At 42.9% G+C, this 11,563-nt stretch overlaps 2 protein-coding genes across 2 annotated transcripts; one reads left to right on the top strand and one right to left on the bottom strand.

Annotated features, from left to right (window-relative positions):
- The first annotated feature begins 7 nt into the window (after positions 1–7).
- Positions 8–3,503, top strand: LOC136191379 (uncharacterized). Its single transcript, XM_065979702.1, has 18 exons — positions 8–125; positions 177–318; positions 367–515; positions 569–680; positions 744–828; positions 1,158–1,201; positions 1,262–1,418; positions 1,465–1,574; positions 1,631–1,706; positions 1,765–1,840; positions 1,889–2,004; positions 2,068–2,171; positions 2,230–2,370; positions 2,421–2,476; positions 2,535–2,608; positions 2,671–2,816; positions 2,875–2,977; positions 3,027–3,503. The coding sequence occupies exons 1-18, from the start codon at positions 53–55 to the stop codon at positions 3,306–3,308; spliced, it is 2,046 nt and encodes a 681-aa protein (XP_065835774.1). The 5' UTR covers positions 8–52; the 3' UTR covers positions 3,309–3,503.
- A 1,661-nt stretch (positions 3,504–5,164) lies between these two features.
- LOC136191439 (malignant fibrous histiocytoma-amplified sequence 1 homolog) lies at positions 5,165–10,288 on the bottom strand. The gene is made up of 4 exons (XM_065979764.1): positions 10,172–10,288; positions 5,315–10,098; positions 5,210–5,263; positions 5,165–5,172 (listed from the first exon to the last, which is right to left on the bottom strand). Exons 1-4 carry the CDS (start codon positions 10,279–10,281, stop codon positions 5,165–5,167), a joined length of 4,956 nt encoding a protein of 1,651 aa, XP_065835836.1. The 5' UTR covers positions 10,282–10,288.
- Positions 10,289–11,563: the final 1,275 nt, after the last annotated feature.

The following is an 11,563-nucleotide window of genomic DNA, read 5'->3' as shown; positions in this document are numbered from 1 at the left end:
TTTTGGATCGTTCGAACAGACGTACCTAACCTGCTCGGCGTCTCACACGAGAATGGAGAGTCCAGTCAGAGTGCCGGGCTGTGACAGTGTTTTTGATCGCACCTCGGTTCTCAATGCAATACAAGGTAAAATGCCAGAAAAAAAGAAGTACAGTACTACTAAAGCTGATTGTCCAGAAAGCAAAGTTCTTCCCGGGTGCTCGTCGATTCCGTCCGAAGAAACGTTGATGCACGTTCCGTTCATTCATCGCTTGCTTCTTAGCTTTCCTCCGTCTGCGAGGGAGTGCTTTATTTGGAACGGCGCTTCTGACTTCGCAAAGTACGGCATTTTTCTCTTAGAATGACTAAGTTGTACTCTATTTAATAGAAATCGTGTCGCGGCTCCTTCGCCTCCCAATTTTCGGTTCAGCTGGGCCGATCTCGAAAACAAACGCAAATCCCTTCGGATTCTTCGTCTTGTGCCGTCTCTGGCTCTCAAGACGACGTCTGGCGCCTGTTTGACTCTAAACAAAGATGGTATAAATAATATAACCTAAGCGGTGCGCTTTTGTGGGACTTGTACGTTGCAGGACACGTGGTTGTATTTACTGGGAAGTCAAAAGACGTCAATAAGTCTGCTTATATTTTTAGCCCGTTGGCTGGGACGACGACGTCGGAGAATCCTGATGTGCTGGCAGTCAGGTGCATATGAGCAAAGAAGTACAACGTTAATGCCTAGAAATTCTCTCCTCTCTTTTATTATAGCACGAATGCTTATTCCAATTTATTTTCATCCAGTCAAGCAAAAACGGACGAGAAAATGTCTCGAGATCCCAAGGAAGCAATTGTTGTACGTATTCTCACATTTATCTTAGACTCAGGATATTAGAAGCGCCGGTGAAATTGGGGGAGGGGTCATAATTATGGCATGTAATATAATGAGAGGGCACTTGAATACGGATAGGTTTATCTAGCATCTCGACTTTGTGCGTTAATTACCGGTTAATTAGAGCAGTTGCTTCAGTATACTGATGGCTTTGTCGTATGTTTTATACAATTGAACATACTCTTTTATGTGTAACAAGTAATTCGGCACATACTTGGCCAGTCAGTGTAGTCAGTCGTTCTAGCATACGTTTTTTAGACCTAGTTGTGTATCAACGTCGTTTTGTCTCATAGGTCTTGCTGGATGTGAGTTCGTCGATGAACGAGAAGTGCTTCGAGTGCGCATACGTTCTAATATCTTCTAGCATTGCATGCGTCTTTATATGTTTTGTTTATAGCGGCTCCATGATTCGCCTTAATGCTGTCAAAGAACTTTTTCACGCGTTCGCTAATCGAAGCATGGCTTATGACCACCCTCACGTCATTGGCTTGACTTTGTTCGGAACGACGGTTGCTGTAGCCAGCGAAGTCACTGAGCTCTTTGAATCCTTTAAGGTTCATATGATCAGCAATTAGCTTGGTAATCTACCTGAATCTGTAGGCGGAAGTCGACGCAGCTACGTCATCTGGAATGACTCGATTGTACGATGCACTGCTGAATGCCGCTGGCCAGCTCAATCTTTTTACTCAGTCGCACCCAACTTGCAGAAAGTATTAATTAATTATTTAATTAATTAATTAAACCCAATATACGCGACTTCTTGCAGACGCATCTTTTGTCTGACTGATGGCGATGACACCAAGTCTCGATCTGCGCCTCTCGATGTAGCCAAAAAGATGCAGGTTTTACTTTGGAATTATACGCGATATAGGATTCACTAAATGCATTGTATGAATGCAGGAATCCGATATCGTTATAGACGCGGTTTTAGTAGGACCAGGAAACGCAGTTTTGAAATCTCTCGCCGTTGCCTCTAGTCAGTACTTTTGAATAAATTAGAAACGTATACTAGCCGTCTCTTTAGGAGGATGTTGTTTTTATCCAGCCGACCTAGCAACAGGATTCAAACTTTTTGAAATGGAAACGGTGCTGTCACTGGAAGAGCGAGTTTTACCGGAAAAAGTAAACGTCTCCACTGCTGTAAGTTAGAGCCGAAGGAGGCCGTCGTAGTCACGTGGTATTGTTGATTTTTAAATTTTCTAGTTCGACCTTAAACGATTGGAAGACATCCAAGTGTTTCCTTACGACACTAGCCCGCGTCATCGTAGACCGGAGGAACTGAGCAAGCCAGTCATTTCTGCAAAACGGTAATACATTATTGGCTTATTGCTTTGAACGTATAAGTGTCAAGTTCTTTATGAAAAGAGCGTTGCATGACGCTGCTGTTGCTCCTCCGCAAGGGGGACCTGCAAGCGCTCCTGCAAGAACCCGACGCATTCTTCGTGAAATGGCGGACTACTATCGGCATCCTCATCCTTCCGTAGAGATCTACCCTTGCGAAGATCGGTACGTATTGTTATTCTCCAATAGTGAATTAGACTTTAACGTGATTTTAGAATCGATTTCTGGCGTATGTTGTTGGTAGGACCAGAAGACACGCCCTACAGCAACGGTTCCTATAGATTAAAAATATCTGTTATCGAATCTCTATGAAGAAGTTGCTCTTTCAGGGGTTTTCATTCTTTATGCGAAATTCCTGGCCGAGTATCCTTCCAAGTCTCCTGAGATACGTTTCGTTACTCAAGTGCGTCTCTGTTTTCTATAGACGGTAGTAGTTAATTAATTCTATATGTACCCAACCTAAAGATTTACCATTGCAACATTAACAGCAGTGGAAGAGTTTGTCATAGCGTCTTCGATCGAAATTATACGACAGATACGAGTTTCAGAACCATAATTGATTGTATCTACGGACTCCTTCTCGAGCCCGAGCCGGAAGATCCTTTAGACAGGCGAGTCAATGAGTCTAGCGACGTTATTTTGATTATTTCTAAACATTTTCTATGGCAGCATTCTAGCGGCGAAGTACTTCTCTTCCAGAGCCGAATACGACACGCAGGCCACAGAAACGACAAGGAAGTTTGCAAGCAGATCGCTTGAAGATTGTCGCAAAGTATGATTAAATAATTAAAATTATTGCAACTCTTTTCCAAACTGCATAGGATCTTATTGGTACGTCGGATTTGGACGCTGATGACGATGCACCCCAGCATCTCAAATGTCCTCTGACGGGAAAACTATTCATCGATCCCGTCATCGTCCCGTCGTCTGGTAACACGTACGAGCGCACTGCCATCGAGGCTCATCTTCACTGCGGCACCGGTCGCGATCCCGTTTCAAACGACGTTGCTTCTGTATCGAATCTGATTGTGAATAAAGGTATGAGAGATGCAGTCGCCAGTTACAAGAAGCAGCTTTCGCAGGCCTCTCAATGGTGGCAGTAAGAGTGACGTACTACGGCGTTATGTCCGTTGACATGACGTACATAACGGTGCATGTTTACCCTTGTTGAGTAAAACCGTCTAATGATCTCTGTTGTAGCGTCCAAGGCAACTTATAGTTAGTCGATTGATTAATTAATGTCAGTTGTAGGGTTTTGTGACTCGTTTTTAGAGATGTATGAGACGTGTGCCACTGAATCAAGGTTGACGATCTTCACTGCACCGATTACCAAATTGCCGGACATTAATTAAAAATGAAATTGCTTCTAAAGCAGTTCTAGCTGTACGTTGCAGTAAGGCAAATGAAATAACGCCAAGGCTACACAGTATCTGGTGTGCATCCGGGATTCCATTCTGCTCTAAACAATCTTTCCCGTGGCCGTGCATCTGCGTCTAGCTAAGCCATCCTTTGGTCTGCGGCATCCTACACAAGCGCAAACTTTCTCCAAGGCAAGTAGGTATAGGCAATAGCGTACCTCGATGCGAACCGTTATTCCATGCAGCCGAAAAATGGTCTTCCTCCTAACGAACTCGCACAGCTACGTATGCAACTACTGTATCTAACTGAGGAACACAGGCGGAGTCCCGAAGTTCGATCCCATCCGGTAGTGGAACGTCGCTGTTCCTCTTCTCGCGAGAACGCGCTTTCAAGGAGGCTTCACTTTTCTACTCTAGCATCTAGTGTTACTTCCTCGCACTCGTGGAAGGGCGGTCATATAGTAGGACCGTAGCGTCGGCCTCTCTTCGAGATGGCGGTCGCCTTCGATCATCGGATCGAGGCCCCGCGCGAGGAACCCGACACACTGTCACCTAATTCTGAAGTCAAATTTACTCTGCGAGCAACGATGACTTTGTCAAGGCCAGAAACGCAACTTTATTCCTGGTGAAGAAACATCGTCTAGTGCTGTTATTGACCTAATCCTACTGCGTGTACTCAAAACGTGCAGGACTTCTAGTTCCATATTATTGCGTGAAGTGACGGCGTACTCCTCGTACGCGAGCAAATCCAGCTACACTAACTTCCATACACTTTACAGAATAAAATAGTTCCATGCTAAAAATGTCATTGATTTGCCGTGCACCTAAGCGAAGATCAAGTCATTCGCTCAGAATATTCCATTTCAATATCATTGCGGGACACGTTGGCGCCTTCGCAGGCTTCCAACAGTGTACCCAAAGTGGCCATTCTGCCTTTTTCTGCACACCACTTTTCAATTATGTACATCAGTTTTGTACTTTGTTTATTGTACTCAAGCGGAATGTCTGACAGTTGATACTCTCTAAATCCAAGATAGCTGCCAATCTCTCTCCAACTGTTATTTCCAACTAATGCAATAGCTTCCTTCAAATGCAGGCCTTCCCTGTAGAGACAAGTACTTGAGGGAGGAAGGCAAGACCTTTTTTCTCCTGATTCCTCCCCTTTCTCTTCCAGTTTTTCTCTTTCTGGACTAGGTGGTGTATAACCCAATCCCATGCGTTTCCGCGTTTGATCCGTTACTGCCGCCTCCGCACTCTTCGCTTGGCATTGCCCTAAATTCTCGTAAACGTGACCGGCATTGTTAGTATCCTCAACTGTTTAGACTTACCATCGTGAGAAGACACTGACGCGTTAGGTGCTTTGTTTACACTGTCCTCCTCCAACTCGTCAAAACAGCGGCTAATTACTTCGCCTAAATCACAGTCTTGCAAAGCGTCAGTAAGAACAGCAACAACAGCGTTTTCTCCTGACTGCTCCAACCATTTTTTTATGATTTGATGCACTTGGTTTGCGTCGACTTCGTCTGCTTCCAGGTTAGGACAACTGAGGTCGAGGGTAATAGCAAGGTTCCTGATTTGCCTCCTTGTAGAGCAACATCGACTCACTTCCCTTGCAACCGATTTCGCATCTTCTAATGTAACAGGACTTCCATAGGCATTCGGAAATATTTCATCCAGTAGTCGCTGATATGACTTAAGAACTGTAGAGAAAATTAATTAATGTTTAGCTCAATGATCTGTTTATACAGTACCTCGTGTAATACTCTTGGTGCACGCCTGAAGTTCTCTAGGTTTGGCGGCTGCAAGGGTTCTTAGGTGCCAATCTTTTGATGATACTTGGACCCGTTGCTCCTTCATTTTACTGTCGCCGTTAGAATGGTTAAAAAAAATGCTATATAAACTCCCAGGAAATGTTTTCAATAGCGTTTGCAGCTGAACAATGCATCTCCAGAACACGTGAAACAGTCGATCTAATGCATTGCGTGATTTTGGCGTGCGGCCTTTGCAAAGGATTGATGCGTTAGTCGCAAGTTCTTTGCACGTAAATTTAGCCTTAACTGGACCATACGACAGCGTAAATCCGTTATTCCAATGACGGATTATTGGGCTGATTTGGTGACATCGAGCTGAAAATTGTTGAAATATTCCCAGAGGAAGAGCGAAAGCAAACGAATACGAAAGCTGCACCTCAATACAATTTGTAGGGCAATCTGCGGGAAAGCTTTCCATTGCATCAGAAGGGCAGTCTTGGCTAAGTAGCCAAGGCACTAAGAGACAAACGTCGGTTCTCCCCAAATGATCAACAATGTCGTACGATTCATGATCACCGTGCTCTTTGGGCAATCCCTGTTCGCCTTTTACGTAGGCGAAATCGAATGATAACAGCATTTTAACAAAAATGCTGATGCTTTCCGCGTCAAACTCTTGACCACGTAACAGAGCTTTCAGCAATGGAATTGACAGAGTTGCGTTAGTGGATAGCTCGTTTTTATCTTTTACAAACCGTTCGGGGCTAATTTCTGTTGTTCCACTTTCATATAGTAATACGTCGTAGTTGTGACGAAAAATTTGCTTCAGCGCATCGACAATTTTTTTGCTCGATCCAAAAACAACATCAGCCAAGCGAGATTGATGAAAATACAATAAAGTGCCAACTTGATGGTAGTACCTTAGCACGATCAGAACTTCATCATTAGACAAACTAAATTGGGGACCCAATTTGTTTAAAAAATCCACTTTCAAAGCAGACAGACTATTCTGAGAGAGCCTGCATTCTCGTTCAACTCTTTCCTCAAAATTGTACCAAGTTTCGGGAACAATGTCACCAGCACTTGGAAAGAGCTTCTCGTTGTCAGTCAGTTTATCGATAAAATCTGTAAACTTTGCAGTCGTTTCCACGTCTTTTGCTGAAGTAAAGACAAGTCTATTTTCAACGCGTACATTCTGTCTTCTAATGAACGCAGCTTTCTCTTCATCCCACATATGATTTTCTTTTACAACCGCTTTTCGATGTTCTCTGAATTTTTTCATTTGGAGTTTGAACTCCTCTTGATACAGTTTCGGATTCCAAGCGTTAGGCAAGAGATCCACTTTTGTAAAGACGCAAACGACATAGCAATTCTCATTTCGCTCGTAGACAACTTGTAGATACTTTCCTATATGCTCATAGAAGCTTTCTTCCGTCAGTTCATAACGCTGAACATCGACTACAATGACTACCAAGCCATTCTCGCTGACGAACAATTGATTAGTTAATAGATAGCACCTCTGCCCACCGCATTCAATAATTTTGGCACGTTTGTTAACCAATGACAACTCATATTCTTCCACACCTATCGTCCTGTCTTCGAGACACGTGCAAAATGACGCGTTGCGAAGCATACTTTGAAGTAGGCTTGTTTTCCCTGAACAACTCTCACCCAAAACAACAATCTTTACTCGTCTTGACGAGGTTAGTACTTCGGAGGAAAAATAAGCTCTAATTGAAGCTAATCCTTGCTGCCAAACCCCAATCGGTGGAAACGTTATAGGATTGCCTAAGCAATAAAGATTCTTTAATCGTCCAATTGATGAAGGTAAACGTCTCAGTGAGCAATTAGTCACATTCAGTGTTTTGAGAAATCCCAACTTCACTGGCAATTCTTCTAGACCGCAATCCCTCAAATTGAGTTCATATAGGTTCTTTAGGTTCTGCAACATATCTTCAGGAAGACGTTTCAATTCATTGTTTTCACCCAAATCAAGTATTTTCAGTGCCGTTAGGTTACTGATACTCATTGGAAGTTGTTGTAGACCACACTTCCACAAGTTGAGTAATTTCAGGTTCTGTAGTTCCAAAAAAATATCTTCAGGAAGACTATTCAATTCACTGTTTCCACCCAAATTAAGCTTCTTCAGTGCGGTTACGTTACTCAAACTAATTGGAAGTTGTTGTAAACCACACCCCCACAAGTTGAGTTCTTCCAGGTTCTTTAGTTTCTTCCCTATATCTTCAGGAAGACTATTCAATTCACTGTTTCCACCCAAATTAAGCTTCTTCAGTGCAGTTACGTTACTCAAACTAATTGGAAGTTGTTGTAAACCACACCCCCACAAGTTGAGTTCTTCCAGGTTCTTTAGTTTCTTTCCAATATCTTCAGGAAGACTTTTCAATTTACTGTTTCCACCCAAATTAAGTATCTTTAGTGCAGTTACGTTACTCAAACTAATTGGAAGTTGTTTTAGACCACACTCCCGCAAGCTGAGCTCTTCCAGGTTCTTTAGTTTCTTCCCTATATCTTCAGGAAGACTTTTCAATTTACTGTTTCCATCCAAATCAAGCTTCTTCAGTGCAGTTAGATTACTCAAACTAATTGGAAACTGTTGTAGATCACACCCCGACAAGTTGAGTTCTTCCAGGTTCTGTAGTCTCGACCCTATATCTTTAGGAAGATATTTCAATTTACTGTTTCCACGCAAATCAAGCTTCTTCAGGGCAGTTAGGTTACTCAAACTAATTGGAAGTTGTTGTAAACCACATCCCCTTAATTGGAGTTCTTCCAGTTTCTGTAGGTTTGTCCCTATATCTTCTGGAAGACTTTTCAATATAGTGTTTTTTCCCAAATGAAGTACTTTCAGTGCAGTTAGGTTACCGAAACTAATTGGAAGTTTCTGTAGACCACACTCCCACAAGCTGAGTTCTTCCAAACTCTTTAGTTTTGTCGCCATATCTTCAGGAAGACTATTCAATTCACTGTTTCCACCCAAATGTAGCCGTTTCAGTGCAGTTAAGTTACTGAAACTACTTGGAAGTTGCTGTAGAGCACAATGGTCCAATCTGAGTTCTTCCAGGTTTAGTAGTTCCAATCCAATATCTTCAGGAAGACTTTTCAATTTAAAATTTCTATCTAAATAAAGTATTTTCAGTGCAGGTAGGCCAAAACTAAGTGGAAGTTGTTGTAGACCACACTCCCACAACTTGAGTTCTTCCAAATTCGGTAGTTTTGACCCTATATCTTCAGGAAGACGTTTCAATTTATTGTTTCCACCCAAATCAAGTATTTTCAGTTTTGTTAGTTTACTGCAACTAATTGGAAATTGTTGTAGACCACACTTCCACAACCTGAGTTCTTCCAGGTTTAGTAGTTTTGACCCTATATCTTCAGGAAGACATTTAAGTTCATAGTTTCCACCCAAATCAAGTATTCTCAGTGCCGTTAGGTTACTGAAACTAGGTGGAAGTTGTTGTAGACCACACTGCCACAACCTGACTTCTTCCAGGTTTGGTAGTTTATACCCTATATCTTCAGGTAGACGTATCAATTTCTTGTTTCCACCCAAATCAAGAATTTTCAAGGCTGTTAGTTTACTGAAACTAGTTGGAAGTTGTTCTAGACAACACTTCCAGAACCTGAGTTCTTCCAGGTTCGGTATTTTTGACCCTATATCTTCAGGAAGACTTTTCAGTTCATTGTTTCCACCCAAATCAAGTATTGTCAGTGACGTACTGACACTAAGAAGGGTAAAGTGTTGTAGACCACACCCCCACAACCTGAGTTCTTTCAGGTTCGGTATTTTTGACCCTATATCTTCGGGAAGACATTGCAATTTATTGTTTCCGCCAAAGTCAAGTGTTGTCAGTGCCTTTAGTTCACTGAAACTAGGTGGAAGTTCTTGTAGACGACACTCCCACAACTTGAGTACTTCCAGGTTTGATAGTTTTGACCCTATATCTTCAGGAAGACTTTTCAGTTTTTGGTTTTTTTCCAAATTTAGCTTTTTCAGTGCAGTTAAGTTACTGATACTATTTGGAAGTCGTTGTAGATCACACTCCCGCAAGTTGAGTTCTTCTAGGCACCGTAGTGTCAACCCAATATCTTCAGGAAGACTTTTCAATTCACTGTTATTACTCAAATCAAGTATCTTTAGTTCAGTTACGTTACTAAAACTAATTGGAAGCTGTTTTAGACCACACCCGCACAAGTTGAGTTCTTCCAGGTTCTGTAGTTTCGTCCCCATAACTGCAGGAAGACTTTTTAATTCACTGTTTTCACTCAAATGAAGCTTTTTTAGAGCTGTCATTTCTGCAAAGATTTTGGAAAATATTTTCAATCCAGACGAAGTCATAGTGAGTTTCTCTAGGTTCTTTAGTTTCGACCAAATCTCTGGAGGCAGACTCTCAAGCTGAAACGCGGTGCACTTATCGTGTATGGGTTTTATGATCGTTAGAGAGCGTAGTCCTTTTTGCCTCTCTACTGCCGTTAAAATGTTGTATACGCTAACGTTGGTCACACATAATTCTTTGAGACACGAAGGCAGAGTCGGTAGAGAGTAGCACTGACCGGACGTCTGCATTCGACCTATTTGAGCTCTTGTAATTCCCCTCATACTTGCTAGTGAAATATTTCGTGCAGCGGCACAATCAATACTTATGGCCGATACTTCAGTCAGGCTCGAAACAGCGAACGGTAGGCTATCACTTTCTAAAACAGCCTCATAATCGCCCTCTACACAAAGGACTGCATCTTCATCGTTAGAGCGATCTGCACAATGCCACCTAAGAAAAAAGAACTGCGTTAAGCCTTCGAACTGCGTATTTCGCGTCGGAATTATACTCAGCACTGACTTACCGATGTTCGCGTTTCATCTGGCCGACAGTTCGTATTGTGTAAACGAAATTTTTGCATCGTACGTTCTCTCCGCGTCTAAGAGCACTAAGAGGCTGAACCGAGGTACTCATCGCTATCTTGGAATGTGCATGTGAGACCCGTATATGATTTCATATGGTGGAAACATTTCCTTCTCTATCTATAGTGGAAAGGCCCTGTTCTCTGAAAGCAAATTTGTACGCTTGCCTTAGTTCGCGGAGAACGTGAAATAGGTGCAACCTGACGCAATTAAATAGCTCAAAGCATGCGAATCTAAAGGATTAGCACTTGAAACTTTGCCATTAGAATCACTGGGATGAAAAACACAGCTTTATCGTTTGAGATATACTTTTTAGGGGCTAATGAAAGCGCATGCAAAGGCAAAATTGAAAATGAGTTGCAAATTCGTCTGACACTGTATGATTCAATGGTGGCAGTAAGAGTGACGTACTACGGCATTATGTCCGTTGACATGCCGTACATTACATTATAGTGCATGTTTAGAGTAAAACCGTCTAATGATCTCTGTTGTGTTGTCCAAGGCAACTTATAGTTAGTTAGTCGATTGATTAATTAATGTCAGTTGTAGGGTTTCGTGACTCGTTTTTAGAAACGTATGAGACGTGTGCCACCGAATCAAGGTTGACGATCTTCACTGCACCGAACGTTGCAGTAAGGCAAATGAAATTACGCCAAGGCGACACAAAACATATCTGGTGTGCATCCGGGATTCCATTCAGCTCTAAGCAATCTTTCCGTGGCCATCCTCTAAGCCATCCTTGGCTTGCGGCATCCTACACAAGCGCAAACTTTCTCCATGGCAAGTAGGCATAGGCAATAGCGTACCTCGATGCGACCCGTTGTTCCATGCAGCCCAAAAATATGGTCTTCCTCCTAACGAACTCGCACAGCTACGTATCACGGTATGCAACTATCTAACTAACTGAGGAACACTGACGGACTCCCGAAGTTCGATTCCATCCGGTAGTGGAACGTCGCTGTTCCTCTTCTCGCGAGATCGAACGCGCGCTTTCGATGAGGCTTCACTTTTCTACTCGTCTACGCGTTACTTCCTCGCACTCGTGGAGGCGCGAAAGAGGTCATATAGTATGACCGTAGCGTCGGCGTCTCTTCGAGATGTCGGTCACCTTCGATCATCGGATCGAGGCCCCGCGCGAGGAACCCGACACACTGTCACCCTGAAGTCAAATTTACTTTGCGAGCGACGATGACTTTGTCAAGGCCAGAAACGCAACTATATACGTACCGACGAAGCATCGTCTAGCGCTGTTATTATTGACCGAATCCTACTGCGTGTACTCTCGCTCAAAACGTGCAGGACTTCTAGTTCCATATTATTGCGTAAAGTGACGG

Source organism: Oscarella lobularis, chromosome 9 (genome assembly GCF_947507565.1).
Source record: "Oscarella lobularis chromosome 9, ooOscLobu1.1, whole genome shotgun sequence".
In the NCBI taxonomy this organism is placed as follows: Eukaryota; Metazoa; Porifera; class Homoscleromorpha; order Homosclerophorida; family Oscarellidae; genus Oscarella; species Oscarella lobularis.
This window is presented reverse-complemented; position numbering and strand designations above follow the sequence as displayed.